This window comes from Pseudopodoces humilis, chromosome 10 (genome assembly GCF_049639895.1).
Source record: "Pseudopodoces humilis isolate 2021_Gansu_Grassland_sample_001 chromosome 10, ASM4963989v1, whole genome shotgun sequence".
Lineage (NCBI taxonomy): Eukaryota > Metazoa > Chordata > Aves > Passeriformes > Paridae > Pseudopodoces > Pseudopodoces humilis.
The window spans coordinates 27,049,741-27,069,092 of NC_142209.1; the positions used below are offsets into that span (position 1 = coordinate 27,049,741).

Here is a 19,352-nt window from a genome sequence, read left to right on the forward strand (position 1 = left end):
AAATCAAGTCATCAGCCTAACAGAGGTGGTACCGTCCACGCTAGAGCAGGCAAAGAGCCAGGTGTGCATGGAGCTGCTCTCTCTGCAACCATGTAATGGTAAAGGACAACATTTTAACTGACTTGCAAACATTTCCACAAGCTATTCAGTTAGAAAAATGGGAATTGCTGAAGTCTCTTCTGGAAATCCCAAATACCACAGTGCTAAGAAGATGGGCAATAATCCCTGAAGCAAAGCCAGCAGTGGCAGTGATTGCTGAACAGGGTTGCACTCATCACATCTGAGCTCTGGCATTGCCAGCAGAGCGGGGCCGTGCTGGGCTGTGCCTGCAGAAACACGGCTGAATCGCTGCTGCAGCTTCACTGACAGAGGCAACCCCTGTCCCTGCCAAGTGAGCAGTGTCCCCAAACATCACCCTGTCCCTTCTCACAGCAAGGCCTCTGCAATGACACCTACACAGAGGGCAGTGGCTGCTGGCACCCAAATTCCTGGGCTGTCCCATTGAAGAGTTCAGCGTGAAGAGGTACAGGTGACTTAAGATTGCAGGTCCTGCAGGCTGATAGAAACCTGCTTGAAACAAACATCCTCAAAGACCTGAAAGTTCCTGACAGCCACACTGCTGGAGTGCTGCTGGGCTGGGGTCTGCACATTCTGCCTGAAAGGCTCCATCAGCCGCAGTCACACAATCAGCTGCTCAGAGAGAAGCTGGGAACAGCCACTGAGCCAGGGTTAGGTAAGGGAATACATCACTGCATCACCCAGAATCACCACAGTTCATTACATTTTTTTAAACCTTTGAGGGAATTCTGTCTAATCAACAAAAAAAGACAGTGAATTGAAGACTGTTCTAGGCAGCATTCACTTAGACACCCTAAAATAAATCACCAACACCCCCAACCTGCCAACACTGTGGGAACCAGCATAAAGTAAGAGCCACAAAAAATAGGTTAGGCATGAGGGACATTGTTAGTTGTTGTTGCTGCGTTAGTGAATCACAGCAAAATCAGGTCATGTTTCCCATAAGAGGAAGGCTACAGACAGGCTTTCACACTGAGCCTGTTGTGGTCGATAATTAACCATTGTAAAAAGCTATACAGTCAACATTTTCTATACAGTCAATTTTATTTGTCTGCTCTCATTTCTCAGGAATCAACTTGTTTCTGTAAATGAAGTTACAAGACCAGAATAGTTAATCAAGAACAGAAAGTAGAAGTTTTCAGAAAACACAGGTGCTAACTTTACAAGCAATTAAAGACTTCAAGGCTAAAGTTTGACAAAATAACTGACCATGTAACATTTTACATGTGAAGGGATATGTCTGTAAATTTTAACAAGTTTCCATCTTCCACAAGCTGAGTTCTAGCTTACAGTACCTCACAAACTCTTTCCACCTTGAATATTGCCACACCGTAGAAAAAATATATTTCTGTTTTTGAAGACAAGGTTGTTTGTGCATGGACATTAACAAGTACAAAAAAATTCAGCAGATAATTTTATAATATTTTCTCTTAACTACAACAGAAAGTGCAACACTAGAAAGGCATTTCCTGCCTATTTAAAACGTCTTATACCTTTACAAAGCTAACTCTGACTGTACACATTACATCCTAGAACACACAAGTAAGTTTGAAAGTGTCCTGGCTGAAGTATGGAAAGCATGCTTACAACTTTTGTAAGCAAAAAGACACAATAGCAAACACCAGTGAAAAGTGATTATGCCTGGAAACAAACAAATTCATGTCTGAATGTCTGAATCTTCTCTACTAGCTGAAAACAAAATCCCATGACATTTGTTGATTCTGCAACTTTATTTGCATTTAAAGACTGGCTGCTAAGCTTCTCATCTGAAGAACCATCATAATCAATCAGGAGTTTCTAGCTCTGTTAGAATTAGTCTATCAGATCCAATGGATTTAAATTGCAGATTGATCCAGATTGACTTTTGTAGGAAGAGGTCCTGCTTCTTCATGTTCCTCAGTCTTGCATCTAACCACAACAAGTGCAGAGGGTGGGTATCTGTTGAGTTTTTGCTCATTCATATATTCCAAATCTCCGTAGATGCTCAGCTTCTGAAACATTTAAACAAGGTACTTTAAGACAAAGACTCTCCATACTGTGAATAAAATGAATTTCAGTTTGCAGCTGAATTCCAGGTTCTGATGGCTGCAGCCCTGCAACACAAGGCTTTCTGTAACATCTGAAATTCACAGCTAGAACTAGGCTTGCATCCTGAAGAAATGTATTAAATCTGCCAGAACAAGGGTGGATAACAGCGTTTGTGTAACAGCTCCTTTGGTGTGCAAACATCGAGTCAGGGCTCCCTGGGCACTGGGGGAGTGCTTGTTCCCCTCCATGAGACTGCACTCACCAATAGTTGTGCTGTCACTGTTCTCACTATTGATCCTCCTGCATTAAACCCATACTGGTCCCCCCTACACCACCCAACCCTCAGTAGAGCTTCATTCCCAGAGAAATGAGAATCAACCTCCATTTGTTCACAACAATTTGAAGGCTGTTGAGAGTACAGCACTACAAACCAAAAGACATCATGTTTAAATAAGGCTCAGAGCTCCTGTGAGCCACAGGAATAAGCAAGAATGCTCAGATATAAAACCATCATTTAAATAAACAAAATTGGTTTGTCATCCACAGCCGCAAAATAAAAATCCCTTCTTATCTGAACCTTCCCCAAATATTTCTCAGTTTCTAGAGAGCTGTAACATAAAAGCAATATAATGAATAAATCCCAAACACTGTAGTTCTGAAATGCAGTACCTCAGATGGAACATACTGCTCTACAGCTGTAGCTACAGTTGCACAACAAATCCAGAGCAGCACCAGCACTGACAGGACGAGCGTAGTGGTTAAAATCCAACTGGAATTTCTGAAATGAGAAGAATGCTGATAGATTTCAAAGACTGAATACAAGACAATGGACCTCTAAAAAGTTGGGCTCATTTCTGACTGCCTTTCCTGCCAATTCATTAGTCTCTGGCTCTTCCAGCTACACAGCACACTGCAGACTCCTGGGTACTCTAATGCCTGTTTGATATCACAAAAGACTTGCTCAATTCTGTTATGGGGCCCTAAGAATCCACCTGTTCACACATTTAAAAACAGATTTTTCTGTTATGCATCTGCAGGGCAATTCACTGATCCTTCATGCGTGAACTTTTAAGGAGAAAATAAAAAAGCTTTAATCAATACATACTGAGTATTTTCAGCCTGGAAACAAGACATACCAGTGTGCTACATAACAAATCCCAAAACAAAGTGCTTTGCCCTAAAACACATCCAGAGCTAATGAAAAGGCAAAACACAGTATTGATTAAACAGTTCCCAGAACACACTCAAAACACAGTGCAGGAAATTATCAAAATGTTGTTCACTTGAAATGGAAAAGCAAATCAAAGTTGGCAGGACAGCCTGCAGAAAACACGGAGCCAGCACAGCAAAGCAGCACCAATGGTCAGATAGAAAATTGTGATGCTGCGCATCCTGAGCCTACAGACTTGGAGACCTTGAGACCTCCCAACAGTGCTGCACACACAGAGGAAAGGCCTTTACCCTCCTCAGTGGGCACAGACACACAGACACCCCAGGACATACGTACATGGAGAGACACTTGAAGAAGCTGTCGTTCGCTCGCTCCTCGAAGAGCCCCCGGAATGTCTGTGAGCTCCCAGGACGTCCGTCTGCTGAGGCACCACGGCACAAACACAGGTCAGGAGAGCAAGGGGAGGGAAAACCCAAACCAACCCCACACACTTTGTACAGACAGCATTTAAAAGTATTTTAAATTTAAAAGCATTTACAGAAGCTTTTAAAACAGCCCCAGCTTGCAGGCTTCCATTTCCAGCAGAGTTTGGTTTCTACCACACTTTGCCAAGTGTACACAGTGCACTCTGCACAGTAAATAATTATATTGCAGCTTTCTAAAAGTTTGCTTTCATATGCCACCTGTAATGTCATTTTTTAAATTTCTATGACAGGGAACACTTACATTTACTCTTCCAAACCACAAAGAACAACTTACAGGCTGTTTTACTCAGCGACAAGGATCCTTTTGTATCTCCAGTTTCCTGATCAAGCTGTGGAACATACTGCACTTCTGGCTTTGACTAAAACAAAGTAAGGAGTTAGGAGATGCTGCTAAAAAGCTTTCACTGATTTTGATAATTTACATTTTCAGAACTAATAGAGAAATTAACCTTAAGACATGCTCTATTCTTTTAAGTTTGAATTTTAAAATGGCCCTAAAGGCAGTGAAATACTAGGAAAACCTAAACACTTTCAATGGTGTCTACAGTCTTTTCTCTGGCTGGAAGGAGCACAGCTGAAGTCAGCAGCCAGGACACTTTAATCTCAATGAAAAAAGGAAGCACCTGGAATATGACAATTTTGCCATCATCTGCTTGAAGGTAGAAAGTCCATGAGGATGTTATGAAGCTCTGAGCTGAGTCCATCATGTCACTCCAGAATGATCTCACCAGTGTCAGAGGAAAGAGGAGATGAATTCTTGGCATCAGGGACATTAACTGCAAGCACAACATTAACATTTTTTCTATTTGTTTTTATATGGAAAGGATAGAAGTTATGTTCTTGCTCACCCCTCACCTCATGTCTAGATTTCAGTCCTTAGGACTGAAAAATTTATTTTCCATTTGAAGAAATTTAAAAAAGAGAAGACACACACTGAACAGAAACAAGTAGGTGGTATTTGAAAAACATGTCACCTACTTACTTGCTCTTGCCTTAACTCAGCAAATGGCAACTGGTTCTGGCATCCAAGATGGCAAGCATATTGTTCATCAGATTGGGAGTATGCTTCAGTACAGGCTGCAAGGGAGAAGTTCCCCAAATCAGATGATAAATTCTGCATTTTAGTTAAGAAAACATTCTCAGTATAAGTTGGATCAGAAACAAAGCAGCAGTTGACAGTCCCATTTGCAGGGGAAGATATGGCAATCCCAGGGTAGCATTTGCTCTGAGGTCTAATGACAGAATCAGAGCTTCAACAGAGCAGGGAGTTGAAATCTGGCTGCAATCAGAGCAAATGATCACCAATGTTACCCTGGCTGAGCTCAGGGATGCAAGTTCTCATTGATCCTCCCACCACCACTATAGCTTTCCTCTACATATCACACAAAACAACAGAGAGCAGAGATAGAATCCTAAAGAGAACAGAGTCCGTTAAATCCCTTTGAGGTAACAGTAGAAGCCATGGTATCACAGGAAAATCAAAGGAGCATTTCCTGCTAATACAGAAACTGCACTGAAAGTATTATGGAGTATTTTCTTATGAAAAATGAAACAAACTCTTTGTTTTAGAAAGAGCTTCTATTAATTGCTCATTAGAGATCATAAAGACTAAGAAATCTAAATTATTTGGAGAGAATAATTTAGTTTATTCTGCCCCTGGACGAATCAGGCAGACACAGCTCTGCTGCACAATTTTAAAGCTTAGGTGGACGGTGTTGCAGTAGTACCTGAACTAAAGAATCAACCCAAAAAGCAACACAGAGGACAGCAGCTCTCCCAGTTTTCCAGAGGAACAAATGGACCATCATAAGGACTAAGAAGCTGGCAGGAAGCATGGCAGCAACAGCTAAACATCTGAGTGTTCAGCTCGTGGCACCTGAGCAGCCATTCCATGCTACAACTGCCACCGAGTCAGTGTTTGCAGGAAGCACCAGAGACAGAACTGAGCAGAGGAGCCAAGATGGATCTGCCAAGCACACAACACTTATCACTCAGGGCACCCACAGCAGATCACAGAACATAAGCCAACAAAGACAACAGCCCCAGAAAGGAGAGTTAAACCAGAAATAAGCAACTGTTCCATTACTGTACATGTGCTCTATTGCTACGTTACCCTGCTTTATGGCACTTCTTCGTGTGTGGTTTGACAACTACACTGACAGGCTGTATCACAGCTACACACAGTGTGACAGACTGGAGCATTAGCCCATTTCTGGAGCATTTACTGCACTTCTGTAACACATTAGCATCTGTGCATGCCAGGCTTTTTGCTTCCCTACCTGAGCTGGCCACAAGCTCTCTTGCTTTCAGGAGCTACTGAGAGGACAAAAGCCTCCCCTGAATGCTGGCCTGGTGATTAATTGTATTGGTAGTAAAGGTGGAGAGTTCCTAACTTTCCTTTCTGAATAAAACTGAATCAGCTTCCTCAACATTATTGGAAGAAAGTCCTATAGAATTCCAAACCCACTATTAATTGGCCTGTATCACACACCATCCCTGGCAGGACATAAAGGTGTGGCACTTGGGGAGATGGTTTAGTGGATGGGCTTGGCAGTGCAGGGGGAATGGCTGGACTTGATGATCTTAAAGGTCTTCTCCAACTTAAATGATTCTATATATTTCATCTTCACTGTTAAATATCTGCTCTAACACAGCTAGCCAGAGAGAATTAGTAACCAGTACTTAAAGGCCTATTCCAAACAAAATATGTACCTCATTCCCATGGGTTTAGCTGCAAGGAAAGCTTACGATGGAGGCTAGACCACAAGTTATAAGGCACATTAAAATCTGTGCTCTTGCTCCACTGAACAATTCACTTCTACATACAGATTTGTCAGGAATGGCAAATGGGACTGATTGTCACAGGGAATTATTAAAAGACAAGTGTTCATTTGCCTGGATTTCCCCCCAGGCATTTTGTGTTTTCTATGACAAACTGTTTACAGTAAAATGCAGTATTTCTTATTTATTTACAGAGACTGATGATACTTGAGAAATTCAGGAAAACAGCAACACTGAGGAGAAACTCACAGAGAACAACTTTCCCATAAGATTTTTTTATATATATCCTGTATATAGACTTTAAGAAGCTGTTAAACAAACCCAAAGCAACTAAAAGAATGCCACCAATTCAACACCACCCTTTCAGACATTGCAGCTCTCCCCTCCACTTCAGCTGATGGGATGCTGAAGGGGCTCCGAGGGCTCACCAGAGTCACATTCCTGTTTGGTCCGATTCAAATCGGCGCCATCGTCCACGAACTGGCAGATGGAGAAGAGTCGGCAGCCGCGCTGGCAGGCGTACAGCTCCTCTTCCTGGGGAGGCACAAGGAAAGGCTTGCATCCCTCCAGCCCACAACAAATTGTCAGAAAACAAATATTTTTTTGTTGTTTGGTTAGGTGTTTCTGTCCTCCTTCCCTCCACCAGAAGTACAACCCAGCTCAAGGTGAAATGGGATGAAATAAACCCAAGCCAAGCAGCACTAACAACCTTTGGATTTATTTCAAACAGAGCTTTTCCTTCTGCAGTGGGCAAACCTGGAACAGCAAAACCTATGGATTTATTTCAAACAGAGCTTTTCCTTCTGCAGTGGGCAAACCTGGAACAGCAAATGCTGTTTTGTAATTCCAGACCCACGATTCACAGGCAAAATTAATGTTTTAGAAAGTGCTGTGTTTGAAATTAAGAGACAGTGCTGTAAAAGATTTTTTGATGTTTAACCCTACAAAGAGTAGAAAATCTCCATTCTCAGAGCTTAAATGGGAAAACCCAGCAGGAAAGGACAGAAATCCTCTACTTTTGACAGTGGAATACAATGTATCTAAACAATCTAATGACTCTAATTAGAGCTACAACAGAACTATCAGAAAAAGGGATTATTTTCTGATGTCCTGCACAGCATCCTGGTTATCTACCTAGTGCCAGCTCCACAAACACAAATGTTTATTTATTATACTGAACTGAAGGGCAAAAGTGCTTCCCCACTGGCAGCTATTAAAATTAAGCAAATATAGAAATCCTACACCTAGTATTTCTTCTGTCCACAGGTCCAGGGGGATGGATGTGAACTAAAGCCTCTGTCACAGGAGTGTCCCCCTGACCACACCCTGCCACTGACCCATGAACCAGAACCTCAAAGACAGCAGCCACTCAAACTGCACAGGTGCAAAACAGGCTCTGAATTAATTTAACAACCAAACACACCACACCTCTTGTACAACCTGTTGTAAATGACCTGGCCATTTTAACTGAGAGCACAAATTCATGTGCATTAAAGGCACAAGAAAATAAAATTGGGAATATAGATTAAAATTCAAGTCTAACACTGACAAGGTGGGTGGTGCTGTGACAGAAAATGTTTTTTAATTTGACATCCAGATAAATCAGCTTTACAGATGGATTTCCACAACACTCTCAATAGTTTGTCTTAATTTCCAACCCCAACTAAAACAAATTTCTTTCAATTCCACCAGCACTTCTGTGACAAACAAAACAAGCACTAAATTTAAAAGGTGTAATTGCATTAATGAACAACAAGACATGACAAAATTCTTACTCAAAAAGTGAAGCAACAAAATTCAAAAGTGTAATAAAAATCACATAAATATCAGCCCTCCTTGAACTTCAATGGTCCTACAAGAGAAACAAGATCCATACGCCAAAACAAACCGTAATACATGTGTAAATTTACTCATATTCCACACAACTCCCTGTTACATCTTTCCAGCTACAAAATCCAACTGAATTCCACAGGGAAGCAGACAAAGCCCTGTTACCTGATCCTAGCACTGCTCCACTCGCCTGCTGCCTTCCCAGCAGCATTTGGGATTGTGAAATCCCAAATATGGGGTAAGAGTTCCACCTGCTATAGTTGATAATGAAGTTTATTGCCAAGAAAAAACAAGGAAATATGAGATTTTTTTATCTCGGATTTTCTAAATTTAAGCCCATAGTTCAAAGGCGTGCAAAGCATGAACCAGCAGCAAACTCTGGGATGTGAAATTAAATTTCTACCAGACACAACTTTAGTATTTTATCATGAGATAAAAGATTCCCATAAAGGCTCTGACCAGCTACTTGTTTGTCATCATTTATGCTTCATCCTTCAACAGCCAAGTGCCGCACTGGCGCCCTGACTCAGGATCTCTGCCCTGCCACGAACACAGCACAGTTCCAGTGCCCAAAATACGGAGCAGCCCAAGCCAAATTACAGCGCCCTTTTTAGGAACGCATAAGGGAAAAAAAAACCAGCAAAACGCCCAAAACCCACAAAAGCACCAGCACTGACAAAGCTGTACTTTGACAACAGCGCTTCACTGGCAAGCAGCAGCCCACCCATCTATTTACGTAAAGAAGTATCTGTCTTTAGACAAGACGCGGAGCTGCAGGGGGAGAGGGGCAAAGGACGGGCCGTGCCAGCCCCGGGGGAGGCGGAGGGAAGCGGCGCAGGTGAGGGGAAGGGCCCGCCCGTACCTTGGGGTAGGTGTGCAGGGGGTAGGTCAGCTGGCAGGCGCGGTGACACGATGCCGTGTTGCCCAACACGGAGTCGAAGGCCTCGGAGGAGGCGGCGGGAAGCGACTGCGAGTCGGCTCCCGCCTGGATCACCAGGAACAGCGGCAGGAGGAGGACGGCGAGGCCTCCCCGCCGCACCGCCATCTTCGTTCCTCCGCCCCGGCAGCGGCCGGCGGCAGCCTCTCGCGAGGTGTGCCCCTCGCGGAGCCTGCTGGGAGGTGTAGTCCGCGCCGCGGGGCATGCCCGCCCATTCCATAGAGCCTCGCCCCCGGCGGGAACTACCGTGCGGAAAGGGCGAGGCAGCGGCAGCTGCTCCCGCGCGAGGCCTGCTGGGACACGTAGTTCACACCGCGGGGGACCCTCGGCCATCCCATAGGGCCTCGCCCCTGGAAGGAACTACCGGGCGGAAATGGCGGGGCCGCCGTGGCAGCTTCCGTGAGGAAGGGCGGCAGGGCGAACATGGACCGGTTCGTGGTGCGCCGCTCCCGCGACCCCCAGAGCCCCCGGCGGGCCGCGCCTGGGCCCCGCGTTTGCCGGCAGGTCACCCTCGAGTCCCTCAAGGCAGGTCACCGGCGGGAGGTTGCGGCGGCACGGCCGGGGCACCGGGTGCGGCACGGCCGGGGCGGCGGGGGAGCAGCGGTGTGTGTGAACACCGGTTCTGCACCGGAATCTTTGCAGCGCTGAGGTGGGATCCGAACAGGGAAGTGGTTGTACAGGCGCAGAAGGCTCTGCTGCTTTGCAAGCGGTTCCATGGGTTATAACTCGGCGTAGTGCAGGGTTAGGCTGGGCACACGATTCGAGGACAGCCCGGTGATACCGCCAGCCTCAGTATTTCCAGCTGGTTCTCATCCCTTTCCAGCAAGGAAAACCCCTTCAGTTCATTTCATGGATGTCTTGAGTGAGACCTGCACGAGAGCTGAATCCCTCTTGGTCACCTGCTTGTAGAAACACAACAGCAAAATATGCTGCACCAAAAAGTTCATCAAGTGTGGCAAAAATCAAAAGAATGGTGCATAAAGCACTGCAGTTGTCTGACCACTGCTGGATAAGATGCTTCACATCCAAAATATGAGACTTGCACTATTTGCAGTCTGTTCTGTCAAGTTCTGTGGCAAAACCAGTGAAAAACACTGCAACTGTGCAGTGTATTCAGGTCTGCCTTCGTATTCTCTAATGCTTTGTTTCTCACCTTGCTGGCATTGTTTTACTTCTGAAGTCAGTCTGAGCTGAATTCTAAGGATAATCAGCCACCTCCCCCTTAATCCTTTTTCCTATTTAGAAATATTTATACAATGGATTCCTTAAATTCAGAACACTTCTAGGAGACGTTGGCTACATCCCCAGAGTTTGGCAGACCAGGGTGAAGCCTCTCACTTTGTTTGCTGGTTACTTCAGTCTTGATTTGCAGGAGTTTTCTAATTCCAAGCGAGTACCCGTTGTGTATTCTGTGCCACAATCAATAATTCATGCACTGATAACAGCCCCATTAGCTGAGATGAAGGTAGTGTCCTTATTCATTGTAACAATATTCCACTTTCCTAATGGGCTTTTCTCTTTCCCAGAGAGTTGTGGTTGTGGAAGACATAAAACGATGGAAGTCTATACTCGAGCTTCCTGGGCAATCGAAAGAGAACCTGATGGAAGCTTTGAAGGAGCTGAAGAAGAAGATACCTTCCAAGGAAGTGTTACTTTCCACTAAAATAGGTACATCTGGTCTTTCTAAACTGTGAATATTAGTCTGTCTTGTGTCTCTTGGCTTGTCAGTACACTAGAGATTAGTCTGGAAGCTTTTTAAGAAATGAGGAAATTGCTGCCAATGAAATATTGTTGATATCAAGCCTGCAGTTTTCACAGCTTGTACTGAAAATGTCAGCTGTCCTCTGATTCCTCCCAGGAAATATTGCATCACCCCTTTAGTGGTCAGAATTTTGAAGAGCTCTCCTTGGTAGCTCTGTGTTTTATTTCTTCTCCTGTCTGTCAGTGTTCATTTATCTGATTTGGCTGAATCCTCTGAAGGTGTGAGAAAATCTCCTCAGACTGGCCTGGAACTGCCTCCTGCATCCTCACACTGAGGAATCCCCAGCAGATGGGCAGCTCCGAGCAAATGGCACAGCTCACTGCCTGCCTCTTTTCCACAGGGCTTGGGGGAAGGATAAGGTGTGACCACATGGTCCCTGCCTTTCCTCAACAGGGAGAGCATCCCGGCCTTTGTTTGCCATCAGAGCAGCCGGATGTCTGTTCATAGAGCCCTGGAAAAGGAGCTGCAGTCGCCCCTTTCCCCATCTTTCTGATCTGTCATTTCATTTGCCATCTTCAGCCTATTCAGGCTTTTCCCGGGATTTTTCCCAATGCCAGCCTGAATAGCGCTGGCCTGGAAGAGCCACTGAAGCCTAACAGTGACATCTCCTGGCCAACAGCGCTCCTGGCCAGGGAAAAACACCCCTCTGGAAGCAGGAAGGTCCCTTTTGTCTCCTCGCAGGGGAAAGCCTCTTCTTCACTGCCAGATGTTCTCGATGGGAAAGATTCTGCTTGGAGTCGCCGTGGTGTTCCCATGTTAAAATGCTACAGCCATCACCAGCAACATCTGCTTCCTTAAAGGGGTTCCCAGTTAAAAGCTTAAAAGCCTTCACCAGATCCAGGATCGGTGTTAAAAGCTAGTGTAGCCCTGTGTTAAATAAGTCATCTTGGTGACTTGGGAAGGTGATTTTCACAATTCCTTGCTAATTTCTCAAGCTCCATGCTTGAGTCCTGGTCATTTTCATAAGTTTGTGTCAATGCTTTGGTTGTTTTGCTGTGACAGCCCGAGTTAAGAAGGTGTGTGGCTGCTTTAGCACCGATAGGATTTGACTGGTGTCAGTTGTGTTTGTTCCCAGCTGCCAGGCCCAAAGGAGCTGTTCCTGTTTTCCAGGTCACACCGTGAACAAGATGCGCAAACACCCCGACCCAGACGTGTCCGGCCTCGCCAAGGACATTTACAGGGAGTGGCGAACCTTCATCAGGGACCACTCCAACAGGCCCTCCATTGAGGTCAGGAGCGATCCCAAGACCGAGGCTTTCAGGAAGAATGCTCGGAAGCTGCTCTGTGAAGCCCTGGAATTAGAGGTACAGTTCAGAGCCACTTGTCTGTGGCTCCAAAAATTCCTTCTTGTAGGGACAAGTTAAACTTTTTCCAGCCAGAGATACTGCCTAGCTGGTCCTGCCTGCAGAGTGGGGACAAGACCAGGTGATCTGTTCCTATTTTTAGGGATTCATAGCACATCCCTATTTATAAGTAACTTCATTTGCAAGGTAATGTTTTTTGGTGTTAACCAAGTGAACCTGCTAATTGTAAGTGAGGTGTACTTGCTGTCATTTCCATAACCTGTTAACAGATTACTTGTGTGGCCACTGCAGTTGGGCTGTACAAGGACGAAATTAATAGAATATTAAGTTTTTTGTAACAAACAGCTACAAAAGCAACAGAAAAAAACAGAAAAAAACAGAAAAAAACCCCATTTTTTGATGTTTCCTAATTAAATATTTGTAAATTTAAATCTATAGCAAAAATGAAGAGGCAGGGTTGACAGTGTATAAAGTGGTGATAAATACCAGATCCTTCAGGTATGTTTAACTAAATGAACAAGACTTTGCTGTAAGGCTTAATAACTAGTTTGCTTGGTCTATGAAATGCCATAATAATTATAATTTTCAATGTATTCATTAATTATCTTTTAAAAGACAAGTCAAGTGATAAACATTCAAGAGTTTCAAAGCTGTGTGTTTGCTAGCTGTGAGAACAACCTCTCCAGCTTCCAGTCTGGGGCAGCCCAGAAGGATGGTTCGCTGTAGGAATGACTCTGAAAGGTGGGAGCTCACCTTTGCTGAGTCAAGCTTAGTTCTTAGAAAGCACAGCTATGCATGGTGACTGTGAAGTCTGAATCTGTGGGACATAAATACTCTGGTAACAGCCTAAAACGGGTAGATTTGGGTGAAGCAGACTGGGTAAAGCAGAATCGCCTCTGAATTGGACTCGTCTGAAAACACCTGCAGCCATCACATGTGCAAGCAGAGGTTACAGCAGTTGAACTGCTTATAAAGGCAGGGGAGCCACAGCTGCTGCACTGACACCTGAGAGGCTGACAGAAGCAGAAGGGAAGGTGGGACTGAGTGGATCCAAGGGACTTTTTAGTGATGGGTAGTAAAACCTGTGTGGTGAAGGACTTGCAGGAATACCACTTAGCTCACTGGAATCTCCTACAGGCAAAGCATGGGAAATTCCCCATCAAAAAGGCAGAAGTGAAATTAAAACAATTTCTTTAAGGGGGGGAAGTTTCCTAAACTGTGCTGAATTACAGGTTTTGGCACACATTGAGGCAGTAACTACATAATTAACATTTAGCAAATCCCTTTCTGCGTTCTTAATTACACCTTCTTCTACACATAGAGAGCCCACATTTCCCTTTATAGCACCAGGCAGAGAGTTGCCAAGTGTTTGGCATGTCTTAGAGTTGCTGTTGGAATCAAGTTTAAAATAGTATCCAAGGTATCTTATATCAGCAAGCTCAAAAGTGAGCTTTATGGAGACACTACAGCATAGCTTATAATTGCAGTTGAGCTTGATACCCAAAGCTTGTCACAGATTAGTTTCCTGTTGTGATGGCAAAGTACTGCCACCCAGCTGGAGGTGGGGATATGTTCCCTGCCACTGACCACGTTGCCTTGTCCCTTAATTGCTAGGGTGGAATTAAATTGCTCTTCCTGTTACACTTGTGATAGGAAGCAGATTTCCTTGAATCTAAGCTGATTAATGAAGAAACACTGAAAAGCACCAAACTCCAATTTCAATCAGCTGGCCTCCTTATTAAGTGTAAAGATCTAATTTTATACTTTGCTGTTTTCAGATTGATCACCCACTGGCTGAAAATATTGAGCGTGAAGCTTTTCATCTCTGTTCCCGCCTCATTAGCGCTCCGTATCGCAGGGCCGTGCGAGCCCTTGTCTTCTCATTAAAGCACAAACCTGAGACCCGAGCAGGAGTCAAGGATGGCACACTCACTGTCCCTGCCTTTGTACAGAGCCATAAAAAGTGAGGTGTTGTGCTCGATCCCGAGGGAGAACTTCCTGTGCCTGCATCCCCGTGGAACTGGGAGCCCTTCCTGCAGTAAGTGGAGCGCAGGAAGGCTGACTGGGTGACTCCCTGGCACCACTCCATGAACAGGGCTGCTGGAGGGAAGAACTAATCATGGAATGGGTGCTGTAAATCTGACTTGGTAGAAATCCATGTAGGCTTATTGCAAGGAAAGTTTCTTCTGCTCTTCTGTGTATTTTCCATCCTTGCCGACTCACCTGTTTCTCTCTTCTGCCCGTTTGTTGTAGCTCAGTTTAACTCCATCCTTGATGTGGGTCTTCAGGTGTAATGATCTGAATAACCCTTTTAAAGGAGCAGCTCAGTGCTGTGCTAGCTGGAAATACTGGGAATTATGGGTATTGGTCCATGGGAGGGGATTCCTGGGGGATCATTGCAAACTCTAGTTAGCCCTAAATCAGCTACGCCTGCTGCAGCTGGGCCCTGCCTGTGGCAAGAGCTGCTGTGCCAAGGTGATTTTCCTTTGCTGCATTCCAGAGCTGGATGCAAAATGGATTTCAGTAACTTCCATCATCTCAGTCATCCTGTGATTTGGGGCATTTTCTAAAGCCCCAGGGTAAAGGTGCTGTCTAATGCCTCTGCTGTTCAAGGAGCAGTTCGTTCAGCCTTCCAAACCTCATTCATGATGTAAACATGGTGCTTGTTCTTTACTGTAATGTGAAAAAAACACTTGTAATGGATTTTCTAAATAAAACTAAACACTCCTTTTTAAAGGCTTTTTTTTTTTTTCCTCTAAAAGGAACATGGTTGAGAATCGTTGCATGAACAAATCTAAGCAACAAATTATTGTTTAAATTCTTCCCAGTTACTGAAAATTGGAATTCTTGCCTCTATATTTGCTCTGATTTCTTTTGTGCCACAAGTTGTCTTGTTCTCTATTACTAAGGCTGTTCCAGGCATAGTGTTCATATCTTCACCTAAAAAATGACTAACTGTCATTACTTGGACCTGCTAGATACTTTTTTCATCTGTAGAACCTTAGCAAAAACACCCAAAACTTACCTGAGGTGTTGAACACCATAAATTTAATTTGATAATTTCAATTTCTCTTAAGAATATCTTAAATCGTGCTTTGTTTGCTTGGGCCAGTGCAAGACCAGTTTTGCCTGTACACATTGAAGGTGTCCTCAAACAGCTGAACACAGAGGTCTCATTTGTAGGAAGTTAAGGTCAGGTGTGTTGGAGGCAGAAACTGGCAGATCTGTGTGTGGTGATGGTGTGGGTAATATTCAGTAAGATGTAACACTTGTTGACCAGGCTGTAGCAAAAAATGGGAAACCCCTCAATTCCTTACAAGCAATCAGCTCTGTTTCCCACTTAAATAGCTTCAAACCTCCCAGCTGTAGTGGAATTTGTGTATCCTGGACCATCAGGAGGGGTTCAGGATCAATGAATGATACAGCTTTTGCATCAGAGCTGCAATGCCATGACCTGCAATATTTATTTGCAGCTTTGTATTCCTGGCTGTGTTTCCTCTATTTGGGTAATGTGAGAAGCAAAATTCCTGAAAATGAGGAACTTCTGGTCTAATGAAAGCTGGGCCAAAGAAGTTTCCCACACAGGTCAGATACAGTCTGGCTGTGCCAAATATTTTTCATTTAAAAAGTAACTGTAGAGTTGCTGCACACAAGCAGAAAACTCTCCTATAAATTTCCTCCCTTTAATTGTTGATGTTTTTTCCCAACTTGTTTCAAAGGAACCCAAGTGTAAAGCTCTGGGTCCAGTTCTTTTATCTTAATGTTAAAGCTGGCAGTAACATTTGGGCTGAGGATTCACAGATGCAGCTTTGCAGAAAACTGGAGGAGCTGGAAAAGAATCTGGAGAGTTGGACTCAAGACCCACAGCAGGAGGAATTCAGGGAACCAGGGAATGTCTTAATGACAGAAAGGAAGGTAGGGAAAGAAAACAAAAACAGAGATGGGAAAACAACAGGCCAAAAAGGGTTTTGTTTTCCCAAAGGGTGATGCTTGAATGTGACAACGGGATACTTGATACCTGGCACTAATGAAGTTTTTAATTAGTCTCTAAAAACCAGATTCCCTCTGTGGAGCAGCATCACCTGCACACTGTGGTTATTGATGCCTTGGGTTACCTGCTGAATCAGTTTGCTGCTCCTTGGCTCTTCCTCCCTCCTGTGGGTGATGCAGCCTAGTCTTCATGCTGGGGAAACCCTTCTAGATTAAAAGGGAGGATGAAAGGGCTGAGCAGTGGCTCCCTTGTGCTTGGTTTCTCTGGCATGGAGACTGAAACTGCTGGTTCCCCTTTTATACAGGGGAAATGTTAAATAAGGGAAGCACCCAATCCAGAGAAAAGTTCTTGTTCTTCCTTTTTCTTCCAGATTACGCCTATCCCAGAAATTCCTTTCAGCAAACACATACATAAAGCTGGCAGACCTCTAGAGACCTGCTACACCCAGCAAAGAGAGGAGGGAAGCACTTTCTGGAGGTGTCACATCCTGATTCCCCCTCCCTGTGCTTGGGGAATACAGGGTGGGCTCAGGGCAGCACCAGGAGGGATGGAAGAGGGAATTCACTCCTGCAGAGCTGACTCCTGACCCTGGCTTTGAAGAGCAAATTTGGGATGGCAGTAGGTGACAGCTTGCTCTGTTCCCCATCAGCAGGTACAGCTCAGGAGAGCTTTGTCCTGCAGCAAATTACTTGAGTGAAAGAAGATGGGAGTAGACAAGACCCTCCCTGTCCTTTGGAAAAGAGACAGCTCAGCAGCTCACCAGTTTTCATCTTTCAAGAGGCTCTTCAAAGGTTCCTTCACAAAGAATCCAAACTTTTAGATCTCATTTGCGTCCCTGGCAGCCCTGTAATATGAAGGGTTGGCTAAACTGGCCCTGGATTAAGAGACATTAAGACAAGGAGCAGCCACCGAAGCCCAAAGGATGTTTCAGGAACTCTCCTCCCTGGGTATGTTATGGAGCAGAAATAGGGGGCTGGAGCAATGGAGGGACACAGAGAAGCAGAAAAGAAGAGGTAGAGAGAGGGAGAGAAACACATGAGGGAATTCCCCAGCTTGGTTGACCACAACCAGCAAAGCCTTGCTCCTCCATGCATGGCATGGCAACATTCAGGTGGGTGACCTGGCACCTCACAGGAGGGGAAACTGAGGCACAAAGAAACTCTGACATGTCACAGTAAGCAAAAAAAAAAAAAAAAAAAAAAAAGGGAAGCCCATGCTAGGGTTACACTGAAATTCATGATGCTCCAATTCTTGTGCTGGCAGTCCCCTGAACATCCATGGTCTGTGTCAACTAAACTAGATTATGGAATGATCTTTGCTAATTATATATTATTATCTAGGAAGCAGTTATCTCGCTATAAAGGGTGCTCCTATAATGGACAAACACTGTTCCTCTAGCACAGCCAGCTCCAATGGCAAGAAAAATATAAAAGCCAAAATCATTTCTGCCGTGGCCAATATTTTGCCTGAGCTGGACTGTTCACATTGCAAACACTGCACTTGTGTCCCAGATAGAGAGAAGGAGGAGGAGGGCTGCAACATGCAGAAGAAGGCAGGATCAAATCTGTATCCCCCAAAGCTGCCACAAAGATTTGACTGTAAGCTCAAAATCCAGCTGTGAACTCTCCCACCCATCATGGAACACTCAGCCTTCACACACCAAAATCCCCATGAACAGGGCCCTTGCTGTCTCCAGGGCTGTGATGATCAGGAAACTGGGCTTAAAATAAGCTTGGAAAACAGCTCCTGATAAATGCCATCATTGCATTTTTAATTGTCCATATGCTTGATCCATTATGTTTTCCCAGATGGCTGAGCTGCCTGACTACTGCCTCCTCATCTGTGCCACTATGGCCAGGGTCTCCAGCAGGTACCTGGATCCCCAAGGCAGGGCCACCCTTGTGGCAGGCTCTGTGTCACTGTGGCCAGGGGCTCCAGTAGGTACCTGTGAGCTCCATCCTTCCTGGCACAAAACCACACACACTGACCCATCCATGCCAAACTCCTGGGGAGCCAGGACTGGCTAGATGGCAAAAGTGGCTGGTGGACTCCTGGCCTTACACACCAAACGCAAGAAAACCACCCTGAGGAGCAGCAAACCTGCTCCTGCTCCAGCCCATGAACTGCCCTTGTGAGGAGAGGATGCAGAAGATGCACACCACCAGCATCCTCAGTCATGGGCTCAGCTCCAGCACTGGCTCCCTGTGCATCACAAGTACCCCATTCCCAGACTGGGATTAGAGTTTAAAAACAGGAGAGACACAAATAACCCTCTGGGCAGAGCAATGAGGGAAGGTCCAGCCATAGAGGACTGTGGATGCCACCACAGAAAACTTACAGTGAACATTACATAGAATAAATCGCCTGGGAAGGGTCTCTGGGCAGAGGGAGCAGGGTCTTGTGCCAGCAGCAGTGCCCATTTTGGGGCACTTCCACCATCATTCTCTTGTCCATTGCAGCAGCACACAAGCACATCCCCCAGCAGCCACCCTCACAGTGTGACACATCAGGAAAACCTTCCTGGTAAATAGAGAAAACACAGAGAGCATGGCTGAGATTTTTCAGATATTTTAGCACAGCTTCTCTCCGGTAGGAGCGATCTCCCCAGGGAAGGAGAGGAATAAACCAACTGATCCCCTGGGGGCTCTTGCAGTGCCATTTTCTATGATCTACGATTTTCCAACAATTCTTCACTGGATTTGCACACAGACGTTTGCAGAGGGGTAAGAGAGGCTCTCCCTCTTGCACAACAGCCAAACCTTTGTCTGCTCCGGAGAGACAAGACTCCACATCCATAAGCAAAGCCAGGAAATGAGGAGGCTGCATCCAGCCTGGCTCAATCCAGCCATCATGCTCTAAATAAATAATCAGATGAGCAATGGGAGCACTGCCTGTGGCTGCCGCTCTCCCGCTTGCTCGGGAAGCACCGGGCAAACGCTAAGGAGGGAAACTGAGGCCTGATGTGTGAGGAGCACAGACACAGTG

At 45.1% G+C, this 19,352-nt stretch overlaps 2 protein-coding genes across 3 annotated transcripts; one reads left to right on the plus strand and one right to left on the minus strand.

The window, feature by feature from the left end:
• Positions 1 to 1,103: 1,103 nt before the first annotated feature.
• Positions 1,104 to 9,462, minus strand: TMEM59 (transmembrane protein 59). Of its 2 annotated transcripts, none has more exons than XM_014250598.2 (8): positions 9,236 to 9,462; positions 6,972 to 7,077; positions 4,745 to 4,839; positions 4,386 to 4,538; positions 4,037 to 4,121; positions 3,614 to 3,695; positions 2,776 to 2,884; positions 1,104 to 2,069 (listed from the first exon to the last, which is right to left on the minus strand). In XM_014250598.2, the coding sequence occupies exons 1-8, from the start codon at positions 9,416 to 9,418 to the stop codon at positions 1,914 to 1,916; spliced, it is 969 nt and encodes a 322-aa protein (XP_014106073.2). In that variant the 5' UTR covers positions 9,419 to 9,462; the 3' UTR covers positions 1,104 to 1,913. The 2 variants fall into 2 exon arrangements, with proteins under 2 accessions (XP_014106073.2, XP_005521240.2); XM_005521183.3 differs by having other exon boundaries at positions 3,614 to 3,698; positions 9,236 to 9,461.
• A 124-nt stretch (positions 9,463 to 9,586) lies between these two features.
• On the plus strand, positions 9,587 to 15,097 carry TCEANC2 (transcription elongation factor A N-terminal and central domain containing 2). The gene is made up of 4 exons (XM_088060633.1): positions 9,587 to 9,839; positions 10,841 to 10,978; positions 12,183 to 12,376; positions 14,155 to 15,097. The coding sequence occupies exons 1-4, from the start codon at positions 9,734 to 9,736 to the stop codon at positions 14,341 to 14,343; spliced, it is 627 nt and encodes a 208-aa protein (XP_087916759.1). The 5' UTR covers positions 9,587 to 9,733; the 3' UTR covers positions 14,344 to 15,097.
• Positions 15,098 to 19,352: the final 4,255 nt, after the last annotated feature.